General features: G+C 55.3%; 7 protein-coding genes across 7 annotated transcripts; 3 read left to right on the plus strand and 4 right to left on the minus strand.

Moving 5' to 3' along the window:
• Nucleotides 1–5,386: 5,386 nt before the first annotated feature.
• Nucleotides 5,387–8,143, plus strand: LMH87_001737 (uncharacterized protein; the record flags this gene model as incomplete). Its single annotated transcript, XM_056193062.1, has 1 exon — nt 5,387–8,143. One exon carries the CDS (start codon nt 5,387–5,389, stop codon nt 8,141–8,143), a length of 2,757 nt encoding a protein of 918 aa, XP_056050138.1.
• A 732-nt stretch (nt 8,144–8,875) lies between these two features.
• Nucleotides 8,876–9,844, plus strand: LMH87_001738 (uncharacterized protein; the record flags this gene model as incomplete). Its single annotated transcript, XM_056193063.1, has 3 exons — nt 8,876–9,028; nt 9,084–9,104; nt 9,164–9,844. The coding sequence occupies 3 exons, from the start codon at nt 8,876–8,878 to the stop codon at nt 9,842–9,844; spliced, it is 855 nt and encodes a 284-aa protein (XP_056050139.1).
• Nucleotides 9,845–10,056: 212 nt separating this feature from the next.
• On the minus strand, nt 10,057–11,856 carry LMH87_001739 (uncharacterized protein; the record flags this gene model as incomplete). Its single annotated transcript, XM_056193064.1, has 3 exons — nt 10,057–10,271; nt 10,324–11,095; nt 11,149–11,856. 3 exons carry the CDS (start codon nt 11,854–11,856, stop codon nt 10,057–10,059), a joined length of 1,695 nt encoding a protein of 564 aa, XP_056050140.1.
• A 1,716-nt stretch (nt 11,857–13,572) lies between these two features.
• LMH87_001740 (uncharacterized protein) lies at nt 13,573–17,208 on the minus strand (the record flags this gene model as incomplete). Its single annotated transcript, XM_056193065.1, has 5 exons — nt 13,573–14,691; nt 14,743–14,799; nt 14,860–16,438; nt 16,492–16,545; nt 17,174–17,208. The coding sequence occupies 5 exons, from the start codon at nt 17,206–17,208 to the stop codon at nt 13,573–13,575; spliced, it is 2,844 nt and encodes a 947-aa protein (XP_056050141.1).
• Nucleotides 17,209–18,397: 1,189 nt separating this feature from the next.
• LMH87_001741 (uncharacterized protein) lies at nt 18,398–21,702 on the minus strand (the record flags this gene model as incomplete). Its single annotated transcript, XM_056193066.1, has 3 exons — nt 18,398–18,459; nt 18,564–19,226; nt 19,512–21,702. The coding sequence occupies 3 exons, from the start codon at nt 21,700–21,702 to the stop codon at nt 18,398–18,400; spliced, it is 2,916 nt and encodes a 971-aa protein (XP_056050142.1).
• A 1,101-nt stretch (nt 21,703–22,803) lies between these two features.
• LMH87_001742 (uncharacterized protein) lies at nt 22,804–24,258 on the plus strand (the record flags this gene model as incomplete). Its single annotated transcript, XM_056193067.1, has 1 exon — nt 22,804–24,258. One exon carries the CDS (start codon nt 22,804–22,806, stop codon nt 24,256–24,258), a length of 1,455 nt encoding a protein of 484 aa, XP_056050143.1.
• A 247-nt stretch (nt 24,259–24,505) lies between these two features.
• LMH87_001743 (uncharacterized protein) lies at nt 24,506–24,997 on the minus strand (the record flags this gene model as incomplete). Its single annotated transcript, XM_056193071.1, has 3 exons — nt 24,506–24,653; nt 24,715–24,827; nt 24,935–24,997. 3 exons carry the CDS (start codon nt 24,995–24,997, stop codon nt 24,506–24,508), a joined length of 324 nt encoding a protein of 107 aa, XP_056050144.1.
• Nucleotides 24,998–25,395: the final 398 nt, after the last annotated feature.

Consider the following 25,395-nt stretch of genomic DNA (forward strand, 5'->3'; position numbering starts at 1 on the left):
CACAAGGTTCGGCAATGTAGCCAATCATTTCACTACTAATCAAAACCTGCGCGGTATCGACGTAAACGGAGTGGAGGAATCTGTTCGGTAGACCAACGGACACAATGGCAGTATGATTTGTGCGTTCCTAAGTGCGTAATGTGTCTCGCACTTTGGCATGGGCAATGGCAACGAGATTCTCGACAGTATTTTCCCTTGCCGCGAGGGTCTGCAGGGCTGGGGTAGACTAAACGACCTGCATCGTGTCAAGTTGCGCGGGGTAGCAGCAAATGTGCGGGAGGAGTGAGTTGGCCAAGGGTCAAAGTTCTGCTGCGGATCAGCATTTTTTATTACGTGTACCCGATTCCTGCAGTTTAGCTGACCAACGGACAAGAACAAGCTGTTCACACGGGCCTCTCGGGAGCCCATGGTTTTAAGAGGCTGCCTTGGTGGTGGTGGCGGCGGCCACGTGTGCCACATTTGCCATGAACCGGCATTTCAACTGTTGACATATCACCCCGCGTTCCATCTCATTTTGGTCTTAAGAGTGTGCCTGACTGGTCTAACTCTGGTAGGTAGATAGTTGGAACATACGGCCGTAGGCAGTGTAAAATATCCCGTTCCGTCTGCTCTGCGGAAACCAAGCCGCTGGCTGGCGGCAAGTGGCTTTCCTGGCGTGGACATCCGCAAGCAGTGCCAGCTATTGTAGATTGTTGGCGATGGAAGCTGGCACGAATTGAATGGCTTTGGCAGGTGCCTGTCCGTAATGGTTTGTCCCCAGCCAGCACAGCTTGGGGTGCAGGACAAGGAACACTGCTTTACTCTCGTCCGAGGGGCACAAGTGTCGAAGGGCTGCTAACACAGGGCGCCGCTGCTGACCCCTCAACATGCCTGACACTCGTAATTCTGCGTTCTGTACATGCCATTACTGCAGCAATTCGCAGCTTCGTAGCATTTATGTATCGAATCCCGATCAAGGCTCGGATCTATAATGACACTATACCGTAGCCTCACGACACTGCGCAGTTACGTCACCTTTTGCAAATCCTGGAATGTCACGGTCGGTGGCCGTGGACTGCTGCAAATTTCGCCGTCTAGTATAACGATTCTAGTATAGCGAGTGCAGATTTATCGCACGAGGAAATGCGCACAGCATCCCGCCATTATCCCGTAGCAGGCGTCATCGGCTCACCCTCCTTGTGGATGACGCAAAAATGCGCACATACATCGAAGTCGAGTCTCGGTCGCAGATGTTTGAGAAAAGGCTCGATTTCGTCCAACTGTAGATAGTATAAGAGCTTTATATATGAACGACTGTATTGTTCACGGGTCGCTCTCTGTAGCTGACGCGCAGTAAGAACTGTTTGCAACCAGGCTCGCCGGATCGCGAGTTTGACCGTTGAGGGCGCACTATTGATCTGATGAGCTCGCCCATCGCAAATGAAGCCGGCATACCAGAATACTCTTTTCCATGATTTGAAATGAAAAATCATTAGCCCGGCTGGCATACCAAGGCTCGATCTTTCCATCTCTAGTCGGGTTTACCGACTACAAAGGGACAAAACTCAACCGTTCTCGTCACGATGTGCGTAAATAATGCACCCTCGGGGAAATGCCCATATCTCGTCGGCGTCGGATCCAGAACAAGGTCAGCAGACATGCATGGAGCCCCTCCGCCTCTTTGATATGGATGAGAGCCTGTGAGCTATCTACAGGTCACTTCAAAACACGAGACGCTAGACTCGAGCACAGCAGTTAAGCTACTTACTCATCAGCTTCACAAAAGAACAAGTACAAAAGTCCCTATTTGTAGTGCGGATAAACGCCCTCGGAGATTTTAGTAGCAATTTACGCCGTGGGATAGCCGATTAACCGGCTCGGGACTTTTGCCACGGGAGGCTTGCCAGCTCGGTAGGATTGGAGCAAAAGTCCTCGACAATTTGGAGTAACTATTGAATGTCTCTCTGGAGTTGAAATTGAACTTTTGGATTGTGTAAATGCAAAAGTGCAAATGCGCGAAATGCTACCATTGCGTAAAAAGTACGGATAATCGACGCCTCTTTGTTGCCGGCGAGCCCAATCCAGCCGATGCCCAGCCACCGAATGGCGTTGAGGACGACTTACTTGACCTAGGCACAATGAGGCTCTGTTACTATCTCGTAAGAGTAACGAGGCCATCTGGCCCCGGAAAATCTTGTGGGCTCTTCCCCAGATAACCAGCTGAGCTAGACGAGGCCAAGTCTCCATGTCCAAGAGGTCACGCATTGCTGCCAACGTTACGTTTCGCTTCCCACGCGACCCTTGCAAGTAGACCGATTCTGGGGAGCCTTTGTTTTACGGGGAGAGCTCGACTGTCGAAAAATCCGAGGTGAAGTCCGTTGCGAGGGAAAAGTTTTCGTCGCCACCGTAGATCCTCGCGGCTGTCACACAAAAAGACTGCAAAAGCTGCTTTTCGCGTGGTACGAGAAACGGGGCTTCAGCAGACTTTCAGCCACGCGGATATATCGGATCCGGGATATGCTTCTGTTCGTCTCAAAGCAGGCTGCGTGTGCGACCATTGTCACATTGAAAGGAGGGGACGGTGGTGGCGCTCAACTGCATGCCAATGGCCGGAAGTGAGACACAATGACAAAAATAGGCTTCTCGTTAGCGAAGAAAATGGACCAGTGGTGCCGCGGAAAGCTAATTTTTCCATCCAGTGCATGCCCAAGCTGATTTCGTCCTCGGGCAAGTCACGAGTCTGGACACACACTCCGGGACCAACGAGAGACGCGCCATCAACAAAGATGGAATTCTGCCGAGTAAGAGTGGAGTTGAGAGGGTGATTTGCTGCCAAGGCCGGCTTGGCGATTGGACAGGTTGCAACGGGGGCGTCGTGAGGATCTTTGTCCTACAGGGCTATTACCCCGGAGGCTTCGTTTGGGGATTAGTTAGCGCAAGCTGACGGGCGTCGAGCACACCCCGGTCCCTTCCTGGACTAACGTAGTTAGCTGCTGTTACCCTGGCTTGCATGTGCCTTTAAAAATTGCGCGCCATGCAAAAGTTCTAGTGGTGGCGCTCTAGAACCTAGAGGCGCAACGCCCGCGACGCACAATCAGCTGAGGGCCTTCAGGGCGAACAAAAGGGGGCGATGCCGGCGGCACCGCTGTGGCAAGAATGGCCCGAGGTCGATAAGCTTCAGGAGTTGTGCAAGAGAGTGCAGAAAAGTGGCGGTCTCTTTGTCGCGCAAAGATGCGTGATGGCGACGCCGTGGCTGCACCTCGGACAATTATTACCGGCTGTTGCTCTGAATTCTTGCGTAATTAGCGGCATGGTATTTCCCAGCTCCCGCCCGCAGCGCCGCCCCCAGCTGCACATCGCTTGGCGTCAGTGCTATTTCGATCCCGTACTTGGCGTTGCGCCTTCATCACACAACACTTTTGCTTGGCATTCCCGAGGCAAATGGCCGTAATGGCCGCCGAGGCGTTATGGCTAAAATGGCGCCCTCTTAGCTTTGGGGTAGCCCAATCGCCTGGGCTGCAGTTTGAAGAAGTTCCCTTATTCACAACTGTATAGCCTGACGAAGATTGGGGCCCAGTGCCTGCTGTAGCGCCGCGAGCTAATGCGAAACGGACTTCTCTTTTTCCAGAGGGACTTCTGTTCTAGCCTCAGAGTGCGTGACAGCTCATTGGAGAGCTGCAGAACCGTTTTACTGGATCAAGCACCTGTCAGAGGGGGGAAACGCAGAATCAGGCTGAGATGAAAGTGCATACCACCGCCAGGCCTTTTGCAATCTTGCACGGGTGGACGGCATCAGCACCACCTCGGGACTGTGGGGGAAGCTTGGGAGGGATGCGCCCGTTTCGGGCCTAGGGTCGGTTTGACTCGAGATAATCACGACGCTGATTTGTCAAAGGAACTTGTCCGGCGCGACCGTGGAGTCTCAGGTCCCCCTTGGAAAAGAACTTTTGGAAGCCTCCTGGAACTAGGGACCCCATTTCGCTCACAGTTGCGATACGACAGCAAAGACTTACCTCATGGAAACTGTTGACGAACCTGGGGTTTTGTGCAGCCTGATGAACAAGAGGCAACCGCCCGCTCAAGTCACACGTTTTGGCGAATGAGTCTCACCGCACGGCCCACACGTTCGCAGGGGGGAACAGAGCATTCGTGTCAATTGCAACGGCTTAAAGTTCTTTCGCGTGGTATCTGAGTCGTTGTGGCGTGGAGGTTTCGACGGCCTGTTTGCTTCACTGCAACCCTATCCCCTCATCTCAACAGCGCTTGTCGTATCTACAAAAGTGGTTTCTGCCCTTCCCACTCTCTCCACAAGGCATATCGCGCACTATCAGTAGATGAGAACCTGACACGCGCAAATACCCTCGGTCAGTCAGTGAGCAGCAGGTAACCGTGCAGTTGCTGCTCGAGCGTCGCAGCGGCGCCCCAAGCCAGCCAGCCAGCCAGCCAGCCTCCATCGCAACTGCCAGTGCGTGGTGGCGCCGCCATGCCGACCGTCCCGTAAACAGTCGTGAGGCTCATGGCTTGGCAGCGCCTGTGCCGGGTGCCGGGGGACGAGTTAGGCTTGAAAAAGCAGGTAGAGAACTTTTGTATAGCGCCAACCCCCCATTCAAGCCAAGGGCGCGGGGGCTTGCAGCTCCGTAGATAACTAGCATATGCAAGGCCCCTGCCGCCACTTTCTTGTCCGCAATGCCGCAACGAATCGGCCGCCTCGCCCGTTTGGGAGATTTCTCCTGATAGCAGAGAGCGGTGCTGAACGAAGTGCCCTGTGTCCGTCCTCAGTAGCGTCTAATCCGCGCGTGGATCTCGTGGTCTCGCCCCAGCTTTCTCCCACACTCCCCCTGCCACTTGAGGAGTTCTAGTGCGAGCCGGGCCCAAGTCTGGATTGGTTGTGTGTAGGCGACTCCGGTAGGAGAATCAGCTGGGGCAGATTGATTTGCCTTGTTGCCTTTCACCCAGGCCGCCCGCGCCATCAGCTCCTCGGAGTCCCGTCGCTAGCCAAACTAGTTGCTAGTGCAGAACCTTTGCTTCAATTGGGAAGGTGAGATTGCAAATAGAACAGCTGTTTACGAGGCTTTCCGTTGGGCGTGCACACACCACCGCCTTCCGTGGCGTCTTGTCACAATGCGCACACCTCCTGCCGCCGCTTCAACAAAGGATCTCCCCGGCCGGCATTTGTGCCTTCCTGTCAGCTGGGCGGAAGATGGGGGGTGGTATCGAGGCATGGTAGCAGTAGTAGTAGCATCGCTCGACCCTACGATGCATGTATAATAATCCCCAGTCCCCAGACGCATTTCTTACCTGGATTTATCCCTTGTTCTCTTTCATCCCATCTCTCATCTTTACCTGTCTCAGACGACCTTCCAAGCTTCGCAACTTTTGAGAAGCTGCCAAGGGGGCATCTGCCAACATGTCTGAGCGTAAGCCCTACATCAACGACCCCATTGGGGACGGTGAAGCTCACGTCACAACAACCATGGACGAAAAGGACCAGATTGCCCGCCACCATGCCGAGGTGGACGCCGAGGTGCACCAGCTCGCCGAGAAGCGCGGCGACGGCGCCGACGGCCTGGCTCCCATGGACGACATTGAGCAGGTCATCACCAAGATTGAGGTCCTGGGCGTCGAGGAGTGCCGCCAGATCCTGACGGACATGCTCGAGTACCACAAGTACGACTACAACTTTAGCGAGACCACCCGCGTCCACTTCCAGAAGCTCATCAACGGCCCTTCTGATGGCCAGACCCCCGAGGAGTGGGAGACGGAGCTCAAGACGGAGACTGCCGTCAACAAGTTCTTTTCTCCGTACGCCGAGGTCCGCGCCATCACTACCCCGACAGACGACGAGAATATGCCCTGCGAAACGCCTCGTGCCGTCTTCCTCGGTCTCTGCTGGGCCGTCATCTCGCAGTTCACAAACTCTCTCTTCAACTCGCGCTACCCTCAAATCACCCTCTCCTCCGCTGTCGCGCAAATCCTGCTGTACCCCTGCGGCATCGCCTTCCAATACATCCTTCCCGACTGGGGCTTCAACTGGGGCGGTTCGCGTGTCTCGCTGAACCCCGGTCCCTGGTCCTACAAGGAGCAGATGCTGGCCACAATTATGATCAATGTCGGATCTACTTCTGCCTACTGCTTCTGGAACATTCAGACACAGACCGTCTACTATGGCGACAAGTGGCTCACTCCCGCCTACAGCATCCTGCTGCTCCTCGCCACCCAGATGATGGGTCTTGGTTTCTCTGGTCTGCTGCGTCGCTTTGTCATTTATCCTGTCGAGGCTATTTGGCCTAGCGTCCTGCCCACCCTAGCTCTCAACCGCGCCCTGCTCGTTCCTGAGAAGCGTGAAACCCTCCATGGCTGGTCCATCTCACGATACAAGTTCTTCTTTATCGTATTCTCCGCCATGTTTGTGTACTACTGGATTCCTGGCTATCTGTTTCCTGCTCTGAGCACCTTTGCCTGGATGACTTGGATTGCTCCCCGCCACTTCAACCTCAACATCATCACTGGCTCCCAGGCCGGTTTGGGCTTCAACCCCATTCCTACCTTTGATTGGAACTATATGTCCGTTTACTCTCAGCCTCTGGTCTTTCCCTTCTTTGTCACTTTGCAGCAGTACATCGGAACCATCATTGGTGGTCTCTGCATTATCGGTCTGTACTGGAGCAACGTCCAATGGACGTCATACCTACCCATCAACAGTTCCGGCATCTTTGACAACACGGGTGCGTCTTACAACATTTCTCGCGTTGTCATCCCTGGTACCGGTACCCTCAACCGGACCGCCTATGAGGAGTACTCTCCTGCCTTCTACAGTGCCGGAAACCTGGTTTTGTATGGGGCTTTCTTCGCCTTCTACCCTCTGACCTTTGTTTTCATCTTCCTTGATGCTTGGCGCCCTCTTTGGCGCGCCACCAAGTCGATGTGCGCGTCTATTGCCGAAGTCACTACTCGCTTCTTCAGCGGTGTCAGCAGGTCTCTCGGCTCTCTTGCGCGTGGTCGCCTCGGTGACAGCGGTCGCCACCTCTACAACATCTCCCAGACCGAGACGTCCATCTATGACGGTTTCGACAACCCGCTGACGAACCTGGTCCGCAAGTACCCCGAGGTTCCCGACTGGTGGTTCTTGATTATTGCCCTGATCTCTTTCATCTTCTCCATCATCATCCTGACCCAATGGCCCCAGCTTGATACCCCTGTCTGGACCATTTTCTTCGTCATTGGTCTCAACCTGGTTTTCCTTATCCCCATGTCCTACCTGTATGCCATATCTGGTACCACTGAAGGGTTGAATGTCGTCACTGAGCTCATTGTTGGGTACGCCCTTCCTGGCCACCCTGAAGCCCTCATGTTCGTCAAGGCGTTCGGTTACAACATCAACGGTCAAGCCGACAACTACATCTCCGACCAGAAGATGGGTTTCTACGCCAAGCTGCCTCCTCGTGCGATGTACCGCGGTCAAGTCCTCAGCGCTTTTGTCTGCAGTTTCATTGCGTATGCTGTCGTCCAGTTCGCTGATACCCAGATTCCTCACATTTGCGACCCTAAGCAGGAGTCCAAGTTCAATTGCGCCAACGGCTCGCGGGTTTACTTCTCTGCGTCAGTGGTGTGGGGTGCTATTGGCCCTGCTCGCATTTTCTCGCAGATCTATCCTACTCTCAAATACTGCTTCCTGCTCGGCTTCCTACTGGCGGTTTTCTGGTGGACTGGCAAGCGCTTTGGTACCCATGTCCGCAACGCCGCCAAGAACGCCCTGCCCGGTGCCATCTACACCCCCCTTAACCTGGTCGTCTTCAAGCCTCTGTCTCTGCTCAAGAACATCCATCCTTCGTTGATCATGAACGGATTCCTCTTCTGGGCCCCCAACAACCTGTCGTTCTTTACCGGTGGCTTGTACATTTCGGCTGCTTTCATGTACTACCTCAGACGTTACAAGACTGCTTGGTGGGAGAAGTACAACTACCTGTTGTCTGCAGGTATGACTGGTGCCGTTGCTTTCTGCGGCATCATTATCTTCTTTGCTGTACAGTACCACCCCGTGGAGCTTAGCTGGTGGGGAGTCAACATTGTCGGCAACACCATTGATGGAGGTGGTCTTGAGGACGCGCAGTCGTCTCTCCTTTCGATAGGGAATGGTACTTTTGGCCCGGCGACGTGGCACTAAGGCTGATGGTGGAATGACGTTGCAAAAGTTGAGATGTCGATATGCGACTGTTTATAGTACGAGTCCTGGAAATCGTCTTACGATAACAATATACCCTGTAATTACTTTAAACTTGACTCGCATGATTTCTATGGTGCGTGCGATGCCGATGCACTGTCGATTCGTGACGTGAGCTTTGGCGATTTCCGCGGCCTGACCGGCGCATTTCCCGTCAGCCTGGTCTGAAGCAAGTGCCTAACCCGCGGGTCTGGCCAACTCAACTCTCGTGTCGGAGCCTTGTCGACTGCGATCCTTTGTACCCCGCGGATGTGTCGGATCATGTGGCTGTCACCACCAGTGTCTGAGCGTCCCTTGGGCGACCTTCGATGCGACCCTGGCGTAGCATCTGGGCACCTCAAAGTAGTTGACCATGAACCAAACCCCCCGCGTCATTGGTGAACTAGGCTCCATGGAGTAGCCACGGGCGTCGCGATTTTTTCTTTTTGCAACCAAGACACCATGCTCGTGATGACGACGTCTCTCTGCTGCCTGTCTTGGCAAAGCGGCGACAAGAAAGCAGCGCGGGGTTTGGCGTTGCAACTTTGGACTTTTTTGAAACTAATAGGCATGGCTTAGTTTAATAAGAAGCGCCCCCCCCCCCCCCCAGGCCTGTGCAGCCCTGCGCGGTCAGCATTGCCGATTTCCTTTGGTCGCTTTATGACCGCCACGATTTCAAGTCATTGTCTGGTCAAGATGCGTCCCGCGCAAGACCCCGAGGTGGTCCGCAAGGCCAAGGAGCAGGACTGGTACATTGAATTTGACGACGTCAACCCGCAAGCACGAGAAATTCTGGAAAGGTACAGCGGCATCCCGCCCGGTGATGTAGTTGAGCACGTCAAGGACATTGTAAGCCCTCCTCTCACCTCCAGCCTCCAACCAAGGTGCTGACGATCTCCCATAGAGAGAGCGTGCCATTTCAATTGTACGGTTTTTCTATATAAATCACAGTAATCCCGAGCGGCGATTGACACTCATCTCCAGTTTGCATATCCCTGCATCGGCATGGTCAAGTTCCTCGACATTGAAGTCAGCAAGACCCCCTGCTACAGCGAAATCCTCCAGCGCCTCACCTCCTCCGGCGCAACCTATCTCGAGGTCGGCTGCTGCTTCGGCCAGGAGCTGCGGCAGCTGATCCTCGACGGCGCGCCCCCGTCATCCCTCCACGGCACCGATCTCGACCTCGACTTTGCGTCCCTCGGCTACGCCCTGTTCCGGGACCGCGACCGCCTCCCTCCTTCGTCTTTCATCGCCGCCGACATTCTCGACCCGGAGTCTGCTCTGAACCAGCTCGTCGGAAAAGTCGACATCATCGGCGCGTCGCTCTTTTTTCATCTGTTTGATTATGAGCAGGGCGTGGCGATTGGCAAGAGGCTCGTGGGACTGCTGGCGCCGGGCGGGGCAAAGGGTCTGATGACGGGCGGACAGGTCGGCGGCAAAGAGGGGTTTGAAAAGAAGAGCTGGCTTGGGCAGGACTTGTACGTGTACAGCGAGGATAGCTGGCGGAGGCTGTGGGATGAAGTTGGTGAGGCGACGGGGACGAGGTGGGAGGTGACGGTGCGGGAGGACAAGATTGTACCGACGAGCGTGTTGGCGAGTAATGGTCACTACTTTGTTATGAGATGGGTGGTCCGGCAGCTTCGAGGGCGATGTGCGCGAAATTAACAATGTAAAGCGAAAGAACTGTCCATGGTCATAATATACAGTGTTGTTCTTAGGTACCTCTAGGAAATCAGTATCGTACAGTGCTATGCCATGCCATGCCAGAATCACCATGCCAAGCTACCATGCCAAGCCACCGTGTCAAGCCGCCATGCCAAACAGCCGTGCCACTCTCAAGCCAAGTCGCCGTACCGAGCTACCACGCCAGACTCCAATCAAGCGTCGTAAAGATTGTCGCCATCCATGTCCGGCTGCGCATCGTCGTAGCTCGACTCGCTGCTCGGCTTGCGCACGTCATCGCCCGCCTCGTTCGTGTCGACACCCTCACTAGGTGTCGCCGTCTCATCATCGGCGTCTCCCTCGACACCGTCCTGCCCCATTATAGCAGCGAGTCGAGCAGCTCGTCCCTCTTTCTTTCGGGGTACCGGGGCTGTTCCTGTCAGTTATATTCGCAGAGTGTCACCATATGAGTTCATGCTCACCTCGTCCGTTTTCCTGGACATAGAAGCGCCGCAGCAGAGCAACGGCATCATCACGGCCCCATCCGCCTTCAATCTCGTACCCCGGCTCGACATTACCTCCGTCGCCCCCGCCCGGCGGATGCGAACAACCCAGGCTTCCTCCCGTGCCATCAGGCAGCTGGATGGGCTTGGCAATGGGATGCGCGGCCGCCGTCTGGCCGTCCTCTCTAACAGGCAGCGAGTTGGCGTGTAGACTGAATACGCCGCCAGTGCCTCCAAACTTGTCGTTGACAGCACCGAAATAGACCTTTTTGATCTTGAGCTGGCGCAGCAGCGAGGCGCACATGATGCAGGGCTCCACAGTCACGTAGAGAACGCTCTCGGAGACAATGGACCTGTGGACACGCTCAATGTCGAGTATCTTCTGTCCATATGGGTAGAGGTGTCCCTTTTTGCCGTCCTCGTTGCCCTCGTGGGGTGGTACGTCAGTGGACAGCGTTTCCGGGACGGCATCGGGCTGTTCTGTCTCGGACTCGGCCTCTTCCTCGCTCAACTGCCGGCGAGCAGCCCTTTCCGCCTCCTCTCTGTCCGTGAGCTGCTTGGGCTTGAGGCGGGTGGTACGCGGGCCGTCCTTGTTGGGGTAAGAGAACAGGGCGGCGAGGGCCATGTACTCTGCGTGGCGAGTGCCGTTGCGGGTGACGTTGGTGGCGTTCATTCCCTTGGCAATAATTTTGCCGTCGTGGACCAAGACGCAGCCGACAGGTGTTTCGTTGATTTGGAGGGCGAGGCGGGCCTGTCTTGTTAGCTTGGGGGTCAATGCGAGCGAAGCCATGGTAAATCACGTACCATATCCAATGCCTCGCCGATAAATCGCAGATGCTGGGCGCGTTCAGCGGCTATGAGGGGGTCGTTGAGGAAGCTGTAGTCAATTGCAGGCTGTGCTTCAGCGGCAGCGGCCTCTTGCAGCGCCGCGACGTCGACCTTTGTGACTGCGTCGCCCTTTTGAGGCGAGTCGACAATCTTGAGGCCGGCGAGAGAGTCTACGAGCTTCTCGGGGGGTACATTTTCCTTGTTCTCCTCTAGCTGTGAGAGGTGTGAGGAGGCGGCGGGAGCCTTTTGCGTAGGCCGCGTCTGTTCTGACAGAGGGCGAGGGGGAGCCATGGTGGGATCGGGTGTGGCGATGAGATTGTGTGTGGTGGTATCTTGCGCAGCGTCTGTGTCTGTGTCTGTATTCCTTAGGATGTCGGCCTTGTCGTCGTGAGCATGCGACTTGACAATGTCTGAAAAGTCACCATTTAAAGCCTGGGACCAGTCGTCGTGATTCTCAGTGGCAGCGGACGTGCTGAGCTGATTCAGCGACGGTGAAACAAGGCCCTTTGACGACGAGGCTCCGTTTGCTGCCTCTGCCTGTCCATTGGGGAAGCTGCCGTCGAGCTGTTGGCTGCCAGCTGGCGAGGAGCCACCAGACCCGTCGCCAGCTGGCGGCGTTTTGCGCAGGAGCCGCCGCAGCGTGTTGCGGAAGCCACTCAGCTTCAGTGACTTGAGACTGGTCATGATTGCGGCTGTGCAAGCCGTGAATCAATCGAAAAGGAATGAAACCAGAAAATGGACAAGGAGGCGCGTGTAGTTTGACCTCTTCCAAACCAATCCTGCGTCCGAAACTATATTCCAAAGATACCAAAGAAAGAGCTGCGTTTGCTTTCCCAGCCCTTCTTTTTACCTCAAACCAGTGCCCTCCTGGTCAACCCGTCTGTGTCAAGTATCCAGGGAGAAAAAAATGGCAAAAGAAAAACAGCAATTGTATAACAATTGTGCGACGTCGCGTCTCTGGTGAAAGAGAGGCAGATTCCAGCCAAGCAAGCGTGTCCAATTTGGTGCTGATTGGGCCCGTATGTTTTGTGTTGCCTCACTTACAACACCTGAGTGATGCGCGCGCGCGCCCTCTGAAAGCTGCCGTGAGAACTCGCCGAATATGATGCCCAAACAATTCAAAAACAATTCAAAATCGATGGCAAAAAATGTCGATTGAAACCCAACGTGCCGTCAGGCGACTTGCATCCAAAAGAGCACAAGCGCAGAGTCGGGAAAAAAACTCTATCGAGACGCACCCAGCCCTGCTGCGCGAGATCAGAAAAAGAACAAGCACCCCAAAGCCGCTCTAAACGTGCCGTGGGCGACAAGTCTTTTTTGTTCTCGCAGGACTACCTCTGAGAAAAAAAAATTGTTTCAGAAAGATTTTCCCCAAAGCCTTTTTTGTTGCGTCAAGTTTGATCGGAATCCAAGATTGGGGGGCGGGAAGAAAAAAAAAGGGAAAACGGCCCTTTATTATAGAGATTGGCCCAGCACAATCCCGTCGAAACTGGAATGACACGAAAAAGGCGGTCGGCCCATGCCGTCCTCCCCTTGTGCGCCTGATGAATATATGTCTTTCCGCGTCGCAGGCCCCAAGTTGCACGACAGGCTTCGTACCGACGAGGCAAAAGAAGAGAGCGTAGGTGGCCAAGGCTGCTTGGTGGTTTATCGTTGCAATAGCACGGATACAGGCCAAGGCAAATATTTTAGCTGCTGCCCCCAAGAAAAAGCCAGACCCCAGCCAGTCAGTCAGTCAGCCAGCCAGCCAGCCAGCTTAGCCAAACCAACCCGCTGGGACGAGCGAGAGCACCAAAGAGGTCACCTGACCCACCCCGTGACACGGCCTGGTTTGCTGCACTCTGTGTCGCGCAGATGGCCAATTTCGCTTGCTAAGCCTCGTGCACATCGACCAGTGGCCATGTATACTCAGTAGGTAGGTAGTGAGGCGCTCGCTGAACTGTTCGTCTATTGGTACTGGCTGCATCATACGTCACACCCCACGTCGAGGTGGCACAAAAAGGCGTTCATCGCGATGCGAACAACAAGAATCGCTGCTCAGTAAATAAGATTTGCACCACCGTGGTCGATTATGCACACCACACCACACCACTAATTATGCACGAGATACGCGGGAGAGATGCATTGATAAATTTTATGGGACCAGGGTCCCTGTTGGATTCAAACGAAAAGCGGCCGCTCGGCCAGATGCACGCCACGACTGATGCTAATGATACATGGAGAATAAATAAAATCGTAGTAAAAACAATTGTAGCAAAATCAACTTTTGAAAAACGAGGAAAAAACGAGGCAAAACACAGCGCAACGCTAAGGGTATCAAACACCACGACAACCACCACACCCACACCGACCACGCCTGCAACCTGTGCGTCGGCATCTACTCAGCCGCGGGACCAAGAACTAACAGACAGCCGGCACACGCGCGGCCAGCAGGTCGCGGGCACGCGGCGAGGATCCTCGGCATGCTCTGCTGCGGACGCTTGGCGCAGGCGACGAAGCCATCGACTGCGTGTAGGCGGCAGCAAGTAGCGTGCGGGCAAGGATGGTCTGCATCATCACCGCCAGTTCGGCAGTGGTGACGTTGTCTTGGGCGTCGCGGCTCTGGAGAGTTCTTCCGATGCCAGTCGTGTCCCGCTGGGAAATCGTCGAGGCGGCAGTCTGGGATACGTCAAAGGCCGACTCAGAGTCGAGGACAGAGCGTCCCGCAGACGTTGCAGCCGAGGGCGATGAGGAAGACCCATTCATCGACGCTATCGAGGCAACGGATTGGCTGTCATCAGGTGTCGATTGACCCACGGATGACTTGTCACCGAGGTCAGAGGCACCCGATGGGCTGTCATCCGACTTGGATGATTCGTTGCCTAGATCCGACGTGGCAGAGACGCGGGCTTCCGACGTGCTGCGTCCAGCGTCGAATGTTGCTTGATGAGCACCATCCGAAAGTGCCGATGCTGATGCGTCAACAAGTTCGCCAGCAGAGATTCCAGAGCTGCTATCCCGCACCAGAGAGTGAGGAGAAGAAAGCGACCCAGATTCATCAGAGACGTACCCGCCGACAATATCGACGAGGGGTTGAGCAAGCGCAGGTGATGCAACAGCAGATAGACCAGAAGATGACACATACGCCGATGACGAGCTGGTCGATGCAGCTGCGAATCCGTTGGCAGGTCCAGTGGATGGTACAGAAGCGAGATTGTCGAGTCCAATTGCAGGGCGAGAAGCAGAAGCAAGGGGTGAAGCAAGTCCAGTAGCAAGTCCAGTCGAAACGTCGAGCCCGTCGCTTGCTGCAGCAAGTCCAGCCGGTGGCTGTTGTTGGGCAAGGTCGGTGTTTCGATGAACAAAGCGCGATGGCTGGCTGTTTTCCACGGTGCCGACCAGTTGCGTCGGGCTGCTCTGGGTCGACGCAGCCATCGGGGTCGCAAGCTCGGGAGTCTGGCCGCCCGAGCCGTGGTCGAGCCACGTAGACACGGTTGCGTCTACGTTGCCCGTGCCGGCGGAAACAGATGCAACTGCCAGTTCCTTCATGGGGTTAGCCGCTGACGAGTGGTGCGTGGAGCGGGTTAGACGTACACTTAGTTCACGTGGTATATAGAATGACGAGTTGCTAGAGTCATCGACAGTAGACACCTTCCAAAAAGTCAGTCGCGGCGGATTGGCTATACGGGTAAAGTTGGGGATTGGACTCACGTTTGCTAGGCCGGCGTTGGTCGAGCCCTGGCCACTGCTGTTGACCACAATGGTGCCCGGTGGACAACAAATTATTAGTTGTCCTTGTTCGTTCGTGCGCATAACCACGTCGGAGCGACTCAGTACGCTCAGCGCACCAGCAACACCACCCGCAGTTGCGTCCCGTACATCGGAACGATCCGATGGGCCGGTTTCCTCAGCCCTGGTAAAAGGAGGCTGCTGAGCCGCATCATCAGCGCTGACATCATGTGTGCCAGCATCTGGTGACGCGGCATTCGGAGGTCGACGTGGTGAATCAACTGGTGACGGCATGCTCTGCGTGGACAGGCCAGAAGTCGACGATCCAATGTCGAGCATACGCTCATCCTCGGAGAAGCTGGATCCAGGCGAGTACAGGTTGAAGTCGGTGTAGTCGCCAGCGGAGTCCGGCGACTCGTACGGCAGCTGTGCCGATACCGACGCGGAAAGGACCGCTCCAGCAAGCAGCTCCGTGTGAGACTCTGCACGCCCACTATCCGGGTCACGGCCAGGAGGAGCTCCTGAACGAGGGGAAGTGGCCGCAACAGAGAGACGAGATGCGGACATGTCGGCATCCGAGGACTGCGACGAGAGGAAGCTCTCGGGATCGGCAAAGAAATCGTAGTCTTCAGCCTGGCCCATGGGTGGGTACTGAATGAACTCATCCCAGGGCTCAGCAGCAGCCGAGGCGGGGGCAAAGGTGTCGAGGGCGTCAAAGCTGAACGAGGCGTCCATATCAAAGGGAGAGGCGGAGAAGCTGCCAAAGTCCTCAATCAGGACCGGCGGTGATACTGATTGTGGTGGAGATATCGATTGTGATGCTGCCGAAGGGGAGTTTGTGCGAGCCTTCTTGGTGACCTTTGCGGCGGCGGCGGGCGCTCCAGGGGAAGCGGCACCACGCTTCTTGTGGCTGGGGTCGCAGCGGATCTTCTTGCGCTTGCAGCTATCGCAGGCCTTGATGATGCGCATCAGGTGAGCGTGGTCGCGCTGCTCCTTGGTCTTGGAGCCGCGCGAGGCCGAGTTGGTGACGTCGAGGCCGTCCTTGGTCATGATCTTCATGCCGGGGATGCTGGAGAAGTCGGTGGCGCGCACGCGCGAGGCAGGGCTCGTGGGCTTGGACACGCGATGTTGCGAGGAGCGCGAGGACACCGAGGCGGTGCGCGAGTTCTGGCTCCAGTCCCAGGAGGTAGTGGCAGGCGATGTGTTGAAGGAGGACGCGGCCGAGGTGGCGGGCGAGGCAGCAACGGCGCGGACGGCGTAGAACTTGAAGTTCTGGCCCGTCAGCTGGGCGTGCTCGAGAAAGTCGAGGGCCAGCGTGGCGCGCTTCTCCTGGGAGGAGGCAGGGCCGACGAGATGGGCGTGTATTAGCTCATCGAGCTCCTGGGTGCCGACGGCAGGGTAGAACTGGAGCTGAGCGCCGAGGGTGGGCTGGAAGATGGAGAAACCCTGGGGAAGAGCGGAAGAAGAAGTCATGCTGGATGGTGCGAATGAGGCCGTGCTGATATAATAATCCAGGTTGGTGAGTTTTAAGAGGAAACTGGCGGAAGAGGATGCGGCCAGACTGCTCGGTTTTGTAAGCCCTGAGCCAGCACGAGGGCGAGCGTAGATACTCACAATTGGGAGCAGATGGGGCGATGAATTTTCGGATCTAGCCAGGTACCAATGCGACTGTTGCAATTGGGTTGTTTCTAGAGGCTATTGGTTCTTGAAAGACTTGAGTAGTCTTGAGTGGTAATGTCGGAAAAGTGAGATGGGCAAGACTTGAGTGATGGAGTCTGCGCGAGCCTTGAAAAGAGGATCTGGTCAGGCTGTTTGTCGTTGGGGGTCGTCAGATCGAGTAAAGCGTAGCAGAGACGCAATTACTGCCGAGATCTGGAATTTAGGAAATCTGGTTCAGATTCTTGGGGGTTAGGGAGAGTGGGCGAGAGAGTAGGGCGGAAAGGAAGAGAAGGAGGAGGGAAACCTGAGGCGCAGGCCGAGGGGAGTCATGCAGGTATTTCAGTAGCGAGATGCGGGATTGCGATGGCGCGGTGGGCGGTGCAGCGCGGGTGCTGGAGGGGAGGGGATATCAGGGTGTCGCCAGGCGTCTTGCAGGCCAAGAGCCGGCCATTTGGCAGAGCAGCTGGCTGAGCTGGCTGAGCCCACCACCAAACAGGCTGACTCTTTCGGCGTGCTCAACTAGGCTTAGCGCATCTGAGGCCTCGTCCCGTCCTTATCCAATCATATCCTCGCAATACAGCAAGGGTCAGTCTTTGCGAGCATTCCATTGGTCCTCCGCACCCCACCTCGCACAAACCCCACCAGTCCTCTTCGGCGAGAACGAGCTGCCATTATTGGCCAGCGGTACGCACCATCAAACTCAGCCTGCCGCCAGTGACTCAACGGCGAGCCTGAATAGGAAGCGCTAGTCGTCCCTAGGGATCATGGCCTCCTCCGCAGTTTTGATTGTCTAGGGGCCGTCATGCATGGAAATGGCCAGGGGCATATCATGATGGCGGGTGGATTGTATCGAAAGTGACTTGCACTCTCGGCGAGATGTTTCTGCGTCTTGGTCGAGACTGGCGCTCAATCGTGATAGTGTCCGACGCAGAGGGTACATGGCAGACGGCAGCAAGCCTCACTGAAATCTCTGTGGCGGCAGAGTCACTGCGGCTAGTGTGGTGGCTGTCAGCCGTGCCACAGCCTGATTCTTACGGCTGCCTCCAGAGTATCTTACCAGGCTTTGCACTAACAGCACACGACATGCCTCATCCAAGTACAAACTGTTAGCAACGGTCGATATTCCTCCGAATCCTTCCAGGGTCTCTCCTTTTTTCAGATATAAGCGCGACCGCCCTTTTCCCGGCTCCGAGATGCCCACGAGCTTGGCTCTGTTGGCCTGCCGCCGGCGGACACTGTGTATACATGCACCTACCCTGCACGTCATCCTGTCCAGGATATGAGCCAGCTTACACTCGCTCGTGCTACATCACGATCACAGCTTGATCCATGTTGGATGCAGGTGAACTTGGTGCCAGTTGCCTCATTTCACAGATGTGAGTGATAAGCCTACAAACTCAGTTCCAGCGCGACCATGCTTGTATCGTCTATCCATGCAGTCCCGCGCACGACACCACCGAAACACACGCATACAGCCCTTTCCGAATTGGGTAAAAGTTGGATAAACCCCAGGTCTCGCACTGGTCACCAATCAGAAACAGTTCGAAAAAGCGCCGTTCTACGAGTACGCTGGTGGGCAAGTGACATGACATAGCCTGGGGTCCAGACCGCTCGCCCCGCCGCCAACTCTGCTCGAAGCGGCTGGCCGGCTTACACTAATAAAACAGCAGTCATACGGGCCGTCTAGAGAAGCAATCGATGGAACTGCGAGACGGGATATATACGCCTTGGCTCATTGCATTTGCATAAATTCGTTAAAAAAATGTGACGGGTCGATCCAGCCATGCTAAAAATCATATACAGCAAAAGAAGAAGAAGAAATCACAATCTCCCCCGCTCCGGCCGATTCATTCCCATCAAATCATGCGCATGTCGACTCCACGTCCCACCGCTCGCCGACGTAAACCCAGGCATACTCGCAGCCTTTTTCGCGACAACCGGAGCGCCCGCTGCTGCAGGCGGTGGTGGCGGCGGCGGTGCCACGGGGCCTAAAGCCAGAGGACCTGCCGCAGCGATCCTGCCCCTACCAGCGCCGCCGCCAGGACGGGTGCTAATCATGCGCGCGACGACCGGCTGGACGGGCTCCAACGGCACCATGACCTGCGGCGCCAGCCCCGCCGCGTCCTCCCGCCGGGCCGCCTTTTTGCCTCGCGAAGCTGGGTTGGCGATGCGCGGCCGCCCAGCCTGGTTCGTCTCGCTGCCGCTGGACATACTTTCTGAAGTCGGCAATACCTCAATTGGGACAGGCACCGGTGCTTGAAGGACAATGTCTGGCTTCTTTTCGATTTCGGAAGGCGCCGCATTTTCTGATGCCTGCGCAGTCGTGCCCCTCGGTACTCTTGCGAGAGAAATCTCGGGCGCGCTCAGAGCCTCCAGCTTCGTCTCGTTAGCTTCGGCCGTGGTGGGTGCAATCGCGTTGCTTGAGCTGTTGGATCGCACGGCTGGCGGGGGTGCTTCAGTGGTAGCATTTCGACGAGAGCCTGGCTCTGTGCTGACTTCCTGAATACTGGTGGTCGCCTCGGCAGCCTTTGAGACTACAGCAACAGCTTGAGGTCGTAATGGTTCTAGTGGGCTGATCGTAGTCGTGACAACCTCCTCGAGAGGGGCAGCAGCGGCTACTTCTGGAACGGGATGCGATGAGAACGCTGGCTTTTCCTCTATTGGGGAAGCTACCGTAGGGGACGGCGCAACTGACGATGCGGGTAATGTTTGCGATGCAGTGTCAGCCATTGCAGACTCGGCTGCCGTTTTCTGCATCGGAGATGATGCTGGAAGAACCGGTTCGACTGATGTTGCGGTTATCGGTACTGGCGCACTGGCAACCGTTACAGGCTTGGCAGGCCTTTTCTGCATTTGAGAAGATTCTGAAGCAGCCTGCTCGACTGGTACAGCCGCTGCAGGCTCGGCCGGCACTGCGATACCAACAGCAGGCACAGGCGGCCCCCCGAGCCGAAATGAACCAGAAGCGAACGGACCTGGAATCATCGTCTCAATACCCTGCGCAATGTACCCGAGAATCTCTCTGCTCCGGATACCTTTGCGAGGCAACTTTGCAATCCGTGGGCCTTGCTTCGCCGAAACTTCTACTTCTTCCCCTTCCCCTTCTTCGAGCTCGGATCCTACCTCCTCGTTGTACGCGCTGCGCTTCGCAGCTCGTCGCTTTCGAGGCTGAGGATCCTCCTCTGCCTGGGAGTCTTCGTCTTCGCTGTCAGTTCGTTTCGTGGTCCGTCGACGCGTCTTCCTGTTTGATTCTTCCTTGACTAGGTCGGGCTCAAGCCCGCGCTCTTCGTCGTAGGCGGTGCGCTTCGCAGTCCGTCGCTTCCGAGGCTGCGGGTCTTGCTCTGCATCCGGATTTTCGTCCTCGCAGGCAGTACGCTTTGTAGTTTTTCGGCACGTTTTCTTCTTTGGTTCCTCTTCGCTGACGTCTGGCTCGGGAGGAGGGCTATATGTCCTGCGTTTCCTGGTTCGGCGCTTCGACGGTTGTGGAAGATCATCCTCGCTGCTTGAATCCGGCAGCGCAGGACTTGGTATGCGGTCTACAGGAGGGGGCTCCGGGACGCCCTCGACAGGCGGCGCCGAGCTGAGGATTGTCACCTCTTCCGGCGAGGCCGATCGTACCTGTCGTGGTGGAGGAACAGATGGCTCTGGAGACGGCGTCTTGGCGACTCTATCGTCAATTTCCTCTTGAATTGAAGTTGACAGTTCTGGCAGTGGTGGGCTTGGCTCTCGCATCATGAGCAAGCCTCTCTTTTGTCTCGATCGCATTCGTAACGTTGTCCTCGGCTCTTTCGCTTTCGGTTCCCTTCGCACCGGGGCTGGTGACTCTTGGGCTACTTTTTCTCGTTCTTTTTTCTTGCGCTGGGATTCATTTGGAGCTTTGCGATGACGCGGTGCCGCCTCAACGTCGTCAGGCTCATCAATACCCATCAAATTGGGCGAAGGTGAGCGTCGTGTTACAGTAGGCTTTTGTTTCCGTGACTCGTCGGGCCGGTCTTCTGTTTGCTGTTGCTTAAGTGATTGCGATGGTTCTTTGTCCTTCCTTTTCCTCTTGGGAGGTTCCTCTGGTATTACGGGTTCCGCCTCTGGGTGCGCATCTTGTGTAGTCAGGTCCACGGCCGCTGTACGATGGGCTTGCTTTCCTGTCTCTTTTGTATGCTTCTTGGGGGCATTTTCTTGCCCAAGATTGTCCTCTTTATCAGACGTCGCCTCCGTGTTGCGATTGCCTACTTCTTCCGCCTCTCTCATCACCGAGCGTGCGCTGGCGATCGGATGTCGTGTTACAGGCTGTAACGTCGAGCGCTGTTCCTTTGCTGGTCTCGAAGGCGTAGCATCTGCATCATCTTGGACAAACAGAGGACTGCTCTGCATAGGTATATGTTCTTCCACCCCTTCGTCTTCCTGAGGTGTCGACGTAGCCTCAGCCTGTGACAGCATCCTCTGCCGTAGCGCTCGCGCCCTGGCGGCTAATAGCTCTGGCCCGGGACAAGAGGATAGATTCAACGTGGTTCCAAACAGATTTCTTGCGAACCCGGCCTTGCTCGGCGGCGAGGTACTGGTGCGTCGCTTCTTGGCTGGGGGCGCTGACACCGTAGGCTGCGCGTCAGCGTTCGGTGGCTGGTTCTGATGTAGCCTCTGTTGTCGAGCTTCAAACGGGGAATGCGCCGGTATGGCTGCGCGGCCAACCGGTCCGGGACTCTGCACCAAGGAGTTCAGCGAGAGATGCGGTCGATGCTGAGGCGGCGGCTGCGCCCCGCCAGCCAGCGAACCCCGCTGTGCTGGCCGCGTTTTGGCTGCCGCAATTTGTCGTCTTTTTTCCACTTCTCGTGCTCTTTTGTCGAGAAGCTCGGTCAAGTCTTGCTGCTTCTCGCCCGTGCAGTCTTCTACCTGGACCAGCGCCATGCCTCGGTCCAGCGAGAGCTCGTCGCCGGGCGCCAAATCGCCCTCCTGATCCCAGTGGGAGTCGCCGACGAAATGGCCGCGGTCATCGTATACCATCACCTTCTTGTTGAAACTGTGGTATTTGAGCTTTCCATCCTGCCATCGCTTCTGCTTGCGGCGCAGGTCGTGTGTGAACAGGCATATGAAATCGTACACGGTCGCTGTGGATGGCGGGCCGTCGTTGCTCGTGGGCGACGAGGCTTGGGGCTTCCCTACAGCGTAGGACATGTTTTGACGATTTTCATTTCGGATTTTCGTGAATGGTTCGCCGGCAGGCAGTATGTTGCCGAGTTATCGCGATCGATTTGTCCTCCGCAGCTTGACGTGTTTGGCGAGACGCGTTAATGGATCGCGCTGAACGCCAACCCACGTGATGCCGTCTTACCCTGTACCAACATCGACGCTGACGTTTCTCAAGTTTACCGCCTAAATTCCTTGTGTAAAGTGTTAAGAAAAGAGCCGAAAGTCTAAAGTTTGAAACCTCTTATTGCAATTGAAACTTCGGCTAGATAGGGGCAGGTGGTGTTGAAAAACAAACACGAGGCGTCGCTCCATGGTTGCCAAACGTGAAGGCAACGGCGGCGTTTCATTTTCCTTCAGGGTGGAATTTTGTCCTTCCAGATCTTTAGGATGCAAGTTTTCGTTGACCTGAGCGCGGTCGATAATAAACTCTTCTTCTCGCCCATTTTGGATTTCTTTTAATCATGTATGTTTAGTTAGACTTTAGCACAGGAATTGAGTGTGCTTTCACTCCATCTCAAGTCCGGCTGCTCATACGGCGGGACAAATTCTTGCTATCTAGACCCAGCGATTTTTTGGCGCACAGGGGGGAGCTATGCTGAGATCTAGCGCGGCTCAGCTCGCCACTCTCTTGTGTAAAATACTTTCATCATGATTCAATCGACGGAACTCTGCAGTGAGGCGGCGGGGCTGGCGCTCCCATCCCAGCTGAAGGTGCAAGATCGTGGGTTCATAGGCCTTAAAAAAAAGAAAGGAAAAAGCTGAAGAGGAAATGAGCTTGGGGCGCTTTCCGCATCGGTCAGAAACACTGGGCGACCGATTTGCGATGAGCTGAGTCAAATCCCGAGCTATTGGCCACCAGTCCTACCGACAGTACTCGGATTACTTTCCTTGTCTCAGCCAACCACCGAAATGTAGCCACCCGAGCGAGACCTCATCGGCTTTACAGCCATCTTTTCCTAAAAAAGCTTTCTCCTATTTGTTTATAAAGCTCCTACTTTTACATTTTTTTCTTTCCTCATGTGAACCGTCTTTAGACGTCTATGTCTACATGCAAGCGGTCTGCGGTATAAACGGAAGCACACAACCATGGCACGCCAATCGCCCCCCTGGGGGTACCGATGGCGATCGCAGCGCCTCTTCATCATTGTCACGGTAGGCATCGGCCTGTTCAGCGACCTCTTCCTTTACGGCATCGTCGTCCCCGTCATGCCCTTTGTGCTGCGCGACCGTCTGGGCATCGACGACTCCGCCATCCAGACGCAGACGTCGCGCCAGCTCGCCGCCTACGCGGGCTCCTCGGTGCTCTTTGCGGTGCCGGTCGGCTGGGCCGCCGATAGATTCGGCTCGCGCAAGTTGCCCTTTGTGGTCGGCATCGTGGCGCTGCTTGCCAGCACGGCGATGCTCTGCGCGGGCACGACCCTCGCCGTCCTGCTGGCGGCGCGGCTGCTGCAGGGCGTCTCGGTGGCCATTGTTTGGGCGGTCGGGTTTGCCACTCTCCAGGACCTCGTCGGCGCCAGCGAGCTGGGCCGCGTGACGGGCTCCATCTTCTCGTTTGTATCGGTGGGCGAATTGTTGGCGCCGGCGCTCGGGGGGTGGCTATACGACTCTGGCGGGATGAAGGCCGTGTTTACGCTCTGCGCTACGGTGCTGCTTGTTGATCTTACCATGAGGCTGCTGATGCTTGATAAACTGGAGATGGAAAAGTACAGAGTGGTGTCGGATCTAGATGAGGATGAGTCGGATTCCAACTTGAGCGAGAGCACTACTGCGCAAGGCTGCGTCGGCGAAGACGACGAGAGCTCGCCTTTACTTCGGCGACGTAACGAGCTAAAAAGCTGCGAGTTCAGAATACCTGAGAATGCTGGTTGGCTGGCGCGCAACCTCCCTGTGCTGTTCTGCATGCGCAACTCGCGGCTCTCAATGGCCATGGCCATCGCCCTTGTGCAGGGCATAGTTGTCGGTGTTATTGACGCGACCGTGCCAATCCAGTTGACAAGTCTCTTTTTGTTCACTTCCAACCAAGTTGGCATGACTTTTGCCTGCATGATAGTGCCACTTGTCGGATTGGGCCAGCCCGCTGGCTGGGCAGTGGACAGATACGGCCCAAGGGCGCTGGCGACGACGGGATACGCGCTACTGGTGCCTGCAGTTGGCCTTTTCTCCCTGCCATCGCTTGAAATACTGTCTGACGCTGCCAGACTGCCATTCTTTTGCGTCGTTCTGGCACTCAACGGCGTGGCGCTTGCATTGACGGGTCCAATCAGCTATGTCGAGGCCGGAAGTGTCATAGAGTCGTACCACATGGCCAATCCTGGTTTTTTTGGCAAGCACGGGCCGTATGCGCAGCTTTATGGATTCAATTCGCTGTTCTTCTTTGGAGGTTTGGCCATTGGACCGCTGGTTGGTGGCTGGCTTAGCGAAGCCTACGGCTTCCACGTTATGGCGCTTGTATTCGCTGGCGTCGCCGCGGTCATGCTTGCGTTGGTTTTGGGACTTGTTGGGAAGACTTCGGCGGAGGTGTTTTGTAAGAATGACGAGTAAAAACTTATTCTCTTTTTATACATTATATTACCAAAGACTTTCGTTAATTTATTTTAAATTTTCATTTACAGAAATTCGTATTCCTCTAGTTATAACGTAATTTATATATTTCAATCTTTTTTTTTGTGGAAAATCTATGTTTTCAACGTGAATCAATTTTGTTTCTGTTTTAAACCTAGTTCATGTACTTGTTTTAATAACGGCCGGGTTGATATGATCAGCCTTGCCTATAAATTTGTCCAAAAGCCTACATCTTCGATCGAGTCTCAAATCCACTCTTCAAGCTCGAGCGCTTGATATCTGGTGGGGACTGCAAAATCGTGCTAATTACCTTTCCAAACTTCTTGAAAGCTGGTGATTGTGCATGGCTTTTTAACGCGCCCTCGTTGGCATACCTGCGATAGCCAATATCAGCCATGCTTCGATTAAACCGAAAAAGTCGTGTTAGAAACTTACTTCTCCACAATTATAAGCTCATCCTTGCCTTTTGGCTGCACGGCGTAATAGGAGAGTGTTTCAGGCTCATTGGCTTCAACGTGGAGTGAGAGATTCTCAAATGCCTGTATTAACTGCAGATAGGGTCAGATTGCTTCGGAAAATAATATTGAGTGGGGGAATTCAATCATTCGGTTTCTGTGCAAGTTTGGATCAAGTGTGCAGGTTTGCAAGTAAATACCTCGCCAAGTTTCCCAGTTTGGGGGACAAGTGTTACGACGATATGCACTACTTCAGAGGACATGTTGTTCCGTGGATGTTCGTTTACCGAATTTTGTGTACAGAACACTTGTTCGCGACAAATTGTGAGGGGCACACCTTCACCTTATACTCGGGCTCTAAGTCCGATTCAACGAAGTGCACGACTAATCATTCCGGGCCGCCCGGCTAAGCTGCCGAGGTCCATGTGCGAGGATGGAGAAACGAGCGCTCCGATGACTAAGTTGTGCAGTCACTACAAAGTGCATAGTCTCTTCGTGACCCAAGTAGTGTTCTGTAAAAGCTGAGAACGGTTTGGTGGAAGAAGAAATGTGTGAATGTGGGTTAAAGGGGAGGAAGAGGGTTTCAAGAGAGGAGGTAAAAGCTGCGGCTGCCACGTAGTTAATGGGCTACTTGGTTACCTGCCTTGGCTGGCCAATTATG

The sequence above is a fragment of the Akanthomyces muscarius genome, chromosome 3, assembly GCF_028009165.1.
Source record: "Akanthomyces muscarius strain Ve6 chromosome 3, whole genome shotgun sequence".
Classification (NCBI taxonomy): Eukaryota; Fungi; Ascomycota; class Sordariomycetes; order Hypocreales; family Cordycipitaceae; genus Akanthomyces; species Akanthomyces muscarius.